This window comes from Dendrobium catenatum, unplaced genomic scaffold, assembly GCF_001605985.2.
Source record: "Dendrobium catenatum unplaced genomic scaffold, ASM160598v2 fragScaff_scaffold_1608, whole genome shotgun sequence".
Lineage (NCBI taxonomy): Eukaryota > Viridiplantae > Streptophyta > Magnoliopsida > Asparagales > Orchidaceae > Dendrobium > Dendrobium catenatum.
Window position 1 is genome coordinate 3,441,650 of NW_021320070.1, and position 6,307 is coordinate 3,447,956.

At 28.1% G+C, this 6,307-nt stretch overlaps 2 protein-coding genes and 2 long non-coding RNA genes across 4 annotated transcripts; all 4 read right to left on the reverse strand.

The window, feature by feature from the left end:
- Positions 1-1,861: 1,861 nt before the first annotated feature.
- Positions 1,862-2,544, reverse strand: LOC110114452. The gene is made up of 3 exons (XR_003703114.1): positions 2,398-2,544; positions 2,052-2,311; positions 1,862-1,987 (listed from the first exon to the last, which is right to left on the reverse strand). It is a non-coding gene; the product is annotated as an uncharacterized LOC110114452 (long non-coding RNA).
- An 88-nt stretch (positions 2,545-2,632) lies between these two features.
- Positions 2,633-3,133, reverse strand: LOC114581214. Its single transcript, XR_003703095.1, has 2 exons — positions 2,763-3,133; positions 2,633-2,695 (listed from the first exon to the last, which is right to left on the reverse strand). It is a non-coding gene; the product is annotated as an uncharacterized LOC114581214 (long non-coding RNA).
- Positions 3,134-3,807: 674 nt separating this feature from the next.
- Positions 3,808-4,581, reverse strand: LOC114581222 (ATP-dependent DNA helicase PIF1-like). Its single transcript, XM_028700958.1, has one exon. The coding sequence runs from the start codon at positions 4,579-4,581 to the stop codon at positions 3,808-3,810; it is 774 nt and encodes a 257-aa protein (XP_028556791.1).
- A 791-nt stretch (positions 4,582-5,372) lies between these two features.
- Positions 5,373-6,301, reverse strand: LOC114581223. The gene is made up of 2 exons (XM_028700959.1): positions 6,253-6,301; positions 5,373-6,169 (listed from the first exon to the last, which is right to left on the reverse strand). The coding sequence occupies exon 2, from the start codon at positions 6,039-6,041 to the stop codon at positions 5,373-5,375; it is 669 nt and encodes a 222-aa protein (XP_028556792.1). The 5' UTR covers positions 6,042-6,169; positions 6,253-6,301.
- Between the last annotated feature and the right edge of the window lie 6 nt (positions 6,302-6,307).

A 6,307-nucleotide genomic window follows, 5' to 3' on the forward strand; every position in this document is an offset into this window, starting at 1 on the left:
ATATATATATATATATATATATATATATATAATGTGCATGACATTGTCTATTCGATGTTGTAATTTAAGTTGCCTCCAATCTTAATTTAATTCATTCTGGATTGATAAAATCATTAGTAATGAAATTGCCCAATTACAATCATGCATGAGACATTAGCGCAACTAAGCTTCTAAGATTGTAGCAAGTTTGCCCCCTAATAGATAGTCATTTTTGGTAGATAACATTAAACTATTGCATGTTAGAATATTCAAGACGATAGAGTAAGAGAGTTTAATATTTTAGCATTACATGGTGATCCAACACATATGCAAATAAGAGAGAAGTTACAAGAGACACCTGAGATCATATATGGAAAGCCTATATAAAAGAGAAAAACCACAACGTCTGACCTAGTTGAAATAATTTCACTATTAATTTTTTTTCTTTTATAAATGATGTCTTTCTCTATGATTATGGAAGATATTGATAAAATATAGTAGACATCAGGGGCGGAGCCAGGATTTTTTTCATGTGGGGGCACAATTCATTGAAGTAAAAAAAATCCTCAACCTTTTTCATCCGGGCTTGGGACCGGCAATGGCGGTTTTAAAAAAAAAATTATAATTGTACTTTTACATTAAAAAATTGAATTGTTCTTAGAAAGCAGAAAAAATTAATGACATAAGAAGAATCAACTTAGAGGAAAGTTAAAATTGTTAACTTATTAACGAATAAATTGAAATATAAGAAGTATAAATGAGGCATGCTTCAGAAAGTTTATCATTTTTCCTACAACAAAATAAATATGACATGAAAATCTCAAACATAATTTACAAAAATAAAAATTTTACAAATCGCAAGTTCATAAAAAAATAAACTTATAAGGAATTTGCAGCAAAATTATCATTAGTAAGTAATACATGATCAGTTGAAAGACCTTTTGACTTAAATGTAGAAGACATTTTAATTTCCTAACAAAAAGAGAAGAGATAATGAATAAGCAGCTACCATGAAGGAAAATACATTATTGTAATCATATAATTGCATACAACAATCATATTATGTTTAAGATAAGTATATTGTTATGTATTTGTAATTTAATTTTTATAATTGAGTTAATCATAAGCAGACAAAGTGAGAATTTGTTTAGTAGGACTTAAAACATGTGGCAAGTTCAATAAAAAGTTAATTATTAGAAATAGATATGCAACATAATATTCAAATCTAACGAATGTCATCAACTCTTAAAGTTGCTATAAGTTGCAATAAAGAAAACTAAAAAGAGAGATAGTGAGAGAGAGAGAGAGAGACGAAGAAATAAGAAATAAATATCTAGAGTATCAAGAGTAAAATATGTAAGTTAAAGAGGAATAATGATGAAAGTTTAAGGCTCTTCTAATTTGATTCTTTTAGGTTCGATCTCAATAACTTCATCAGATATTTCTTTTACTGATTGAACTGTAATTGAACGAAAGCTTCGATTTCCATATTCTTTATCTTGAACCTTTACTGAGAATATTAGCTCCTTATCACAAATATTTGTGATAATGTTATTATAATCTTCAATATTGGATGCCTATATTAAAAAGAAAAAATATATATATTAGAGTATGCATGTATAAGTTATAATATAAATAGAATGACATAAAAAAATTATTTACCTTTATTTTCTCTAAATTTGTAACTGGCACGCCAATAAGTTGTTCAACTTCATTATCAAAAACTGTAAATATTATAGTTGAACTGATATCCTCAACACGTAATTTGATAAGATACCTGTGAAAATAATATTTTTGGAATATGTTATGAAGTTTAAATTTTTTATTTCAAATAGGATAATATTATATAAATGTTTTACCTCAAACTATATTCAGGATTTTCTTTTGAACATTTTGCAATACCATCAATAATAAAATTTTTTGATTTACATGTATTGCATGAATTGTACTATAGATTTCCTTCTTGATTAAGTCCTTTTATTACTACTCTTGTAGAGTAGTACTTTACCTGAAATGTACAAAAATTAATTTATTAAAAAGAAATTAGAATAATAATTGAAAAAAATTATTACCTCTCCCAATGATTGTTCAGATGTGTTGATATTTTGTAGATTTGTCATCAAATATGTATCAAAATCAGATGTTGTATGTTGATGAATATTTTTATTAGACCTGTAAATTGAAATATTTCATAAGTAAAAATAAGGATAATTAAAATAAAAAAGATTAAGTAAAGCATTAAAAATTTTATACAAATCCAAGAGTTCTTTTGATGATGGCAGATTTGGATTAATTTCTAAAGTTGTAGATTACGTTGTTGAGAGTATGAAACCTGATATATTATAAAATATGATTAAAATCAGAAATATATAAGATATATATATTTGCGTTGTTAAAGTATGAAACATGTGGATGTACCATTAAAATATTTGCCAATGATGCCTTTTGCTAGAATGATTGTTTTTTCATTTCTTGATTCTTCCAATTGTTTCCCTTCAACTGTTGCCAATCCTTCCCATAAAGTAAAAGTACAAACTTCTGACCTATTAAAAAAAATAATATTAGAAAAATTAAAATCTTTATTAAAAAATATAAAAAATATACATTACATACCTTAAGTCAAGAACTTGTAAATCTCGTTTGAGAATTTTTATTTTATCAGTTTGTCTGTAGATCACTCGCACTTCAGAAACGTTCAGAAATAATAAAATGATATCTGAAAGAAAAAATAATTATTTATTTAAAAATATTATGTTAAACAGAATAAATATAAATTTAATTACCTGACGGAGAATTTGGATTTGACTTGATATCTTCAATTACTGATAAATTATTTGTGACTGGTTCTATATCATCGGTGATTGCAACTTGTATTTCTGATATGCTGTTTAAAATTATCTCAAAATTTTCATTGACATTATAGAAATCTTTATTTATAGCTTTGATTTGCCCATTTGAAAATATATAAGTCTTTCCAATCTGTAGCATGTTATAAAATTTGTCAATTATTTAATTGAACATGATGGCATATATTTTTGAACCCTGAAAAATAAAAAAAAAACAAAATTATGTTAAATATAAATTATTTGGAGATAAAAAAAATATATTAAAATTTAATTACCTCTTTATCCATTAAAGTAAGCTTCTGAATCTTTCCTTGAATGGAATTCGAGGTATCATAACTGTTCTGCCTAAGAATTGCCCCATTGAAATTTGCGCAATAATCACATTATTTTTAAATGATCTGCAAATCATTCGTGTTCCGTTGCACAGACCATTTGAAGGGTCTAGATTTCTTAGTAACATTATTGGACAATTTATCTTGAGAGTAAGTCGATGAGGAGAAAGTCCATTTGGTGTCAAAGAATTTAGAAATTCAACTTGATAAAGATTATAACTATCATCAGTGACACTGTCAAAGCTAAAATAAGTAAACTCATCCCCTGGAAAAATATTAATAAGCTTTTGATTTAGCTTATCAACATATTCATTTTTAGTTGCAAAAATTGACCTTTCCATAATGTATTCCGATGATGAAAAATTTTCGCACAGAGAAGGAAATATAGTACATATTAATGAATGTTCTGAAGCTTCATTATTTGAATATTCTATCATCATTTCATTTGGAATATGCACCAATCCATCTTCGATTTCTTCTTCATCTCTATTGTCAATTCTAAGAATAAATTCACTGAACAAATTATCTGTTCTAGCCCGCATATTTTCTTTTAACTTGTAAACTTCCATATCTTGCCATAAGTATGACTTAACCATGCTGTAGCTAATAGTTTCTGATCGTGATGCACGTCTTACAACTGGTAATACTTGTCAGAAGTCACCTCTAAAAACAATAACTTTACCGCCAAAAGAAATAGAACTATTCATAATATCTTTCATAGTTCTATCTAAAGTTTCAATTGCTGTTCGTTTTACCATTGGAGCTTCATCCCAGAGTATAATACTTGTTTTTTTAAGTAATTGAGCAAGTCCACTTTGTTTGGTAATTGCACATAATGTAATTTCTGTTGAATTTATAGGTATTTTGAATCTTGAATGTGTTGTTCGACCTCCAGGCAATATTGATGCAGCTACTCCTGATGTAGCTGTTGTGATTGTTATATGACCTTCATTTCTTAAAGTTGAAAGAATTGCACGATACAGATATGTTTTACCTGTACCTCCAGGACCATCTATGAAGAACATTCCATGATGTTTTTGATTAACACGATTGATAATTTCTTCAAATGCGTTCTTCTGACTTGAATTGAGTGTATGTATTATATTTATATCTTCAGCTGGAGTAATGACATTTAGCTCTTCAGATATTTCTCTATTATTGAGCTCATCATTTAAATCATGAAAGATCTCTTGGACATGTGGCAATTCAGGCAAGTCAAAATCATCAATGGACCTTCCCATTCTCTCAAGAAATAAGTTAATATCCAATAATATTTTTGAGACACAATCATCATAAGAAATATCCTTAATGGTTTGATAATCATGAGACAGATCCATGTAGTACTCATTCCATAATTGAAGAACATTTGTTGGCTCACAGTAGATAAGAAGAATAGCAAATAATTGTTTGAGTGCATTTGACATTTGATAATTTGATGCATCATTTAAGAAAATCTGATATATAAGTATCTGTTTTCAGTAAACCATGCATTTTTGCAGCTTCTTTAAAAGTTGAGCATTGAATTCCATAAAATCGTAATAAATCAGTAAATGAAGTTGGTCCATATACATGATTTAACAAAATTCTGAGATAATATCTTTCACCATCTGATGGATTTGTTGTATTTATACGGCCAATTTGCTCATATGTTTTCCTCCTCTTCCATATTTTTTTATCCCACACATATTTTTCAGGAATTTCTCTATACAAATACTCTTTGCCTCAGAATCAATTGTATTGAGATTAAAAAACTCAGTTAGCATGGTTTTTTTTCCAATGTCAGTTCGTAATATATCAAGCAGATTTTGATTGTCTTTATAATAAACTGATTGATGGTCTTCTAAATGCAGTTGTAAATTACACACTGATTGATACATCTCATTTAAATCAAATTCAAATATTCTCCATAGTGCTTCTGGTGCTGATACCCATCTGCCATCTTGATATTGTTGAATTTCATCAAAATCTTTTTCTCCATTTTTTGTGAAAAAGCCACCAAAATTTTATCATGTCCCTTATAAATATACTTATAAATATACTTTACTGCTTTGATACTGAAACATATCTCAACATTTATGTGACAATTATATCTAGGTAATAGATATGGATTATAAGGAACAACCCAACGATTATCTGAGAAATAATTTCTTTCTTTTACTTGATGCAAATCTTTCCTTCTTCGATAAATTGGATATGAGTCATCACCAATTATTGTTTATTTTGAGAAAGATCTAGGGTATTTATTCTTACATAATCCATTTCTCATGCAAGCATTGTTTTTATTTAAAATTCCACAGGGGCTATGCATCATATGTTTTACAACATATTCATGTAGACTCTTATATTTTGAAGGATATGGTAATTCTACTGAAATAATTCTATCAAACTGTATTGGAGATATTATCTTAAAAGCAGCATCCAAGATAATCAGAAAATGAGCATGTGGAAGTCCTCTTTTTTGAAATTCAATAACATATACACGGGCAGCTACAGTTCCAAAAATTGATTTCTTGAATAATTGATCCTTTAAATCTTGTAATTTAGCCCTGAAAATACGTGTTGTTAGGTCGTGTCTATCTTGTGCCGTTTGACCTGGCTTTAACTCATTATGAATTTCTTGCCAATCAGGATTGCATGTCATTGTTATGAATAAGTCTGGTTTTCCAAATCGTTGACAAAGAGCCATTGCATCTAAATATCTTCGCCGCATATCACGAGGTCCGCCAATGAACGAAGGTGGAAGTATAATTCTTTTACCAGTATTATTAATTTGTGTTTCTCCAGCGGCTACACTATCAATAATCCATTGATACAAATCAGACCGTATTGTATGTTGATTTTGTCTGAAAAAGTCTAAGCGACTTGTTTCAATCTTCACGTACATGTCAACAACATACTGATGTAGCAATCTACCAGCATACAAAATAACTGATTTTTCATGTTCTCGAATTTGAAGCTTGTAACTATAATATTCTCTGCATGAAACTCTTTCTTTTGATGTCCTCTTGATACCTGAAATAATATAAATTAATTAATTATGATAATTAAAATTAATTTAATTATTATATATGAATATAAAAAATTTAATGACATACCATTTTCTTGTTGGCTAAATAATTCTTCTTCTGTTGGAGATGATCTTATTACTGA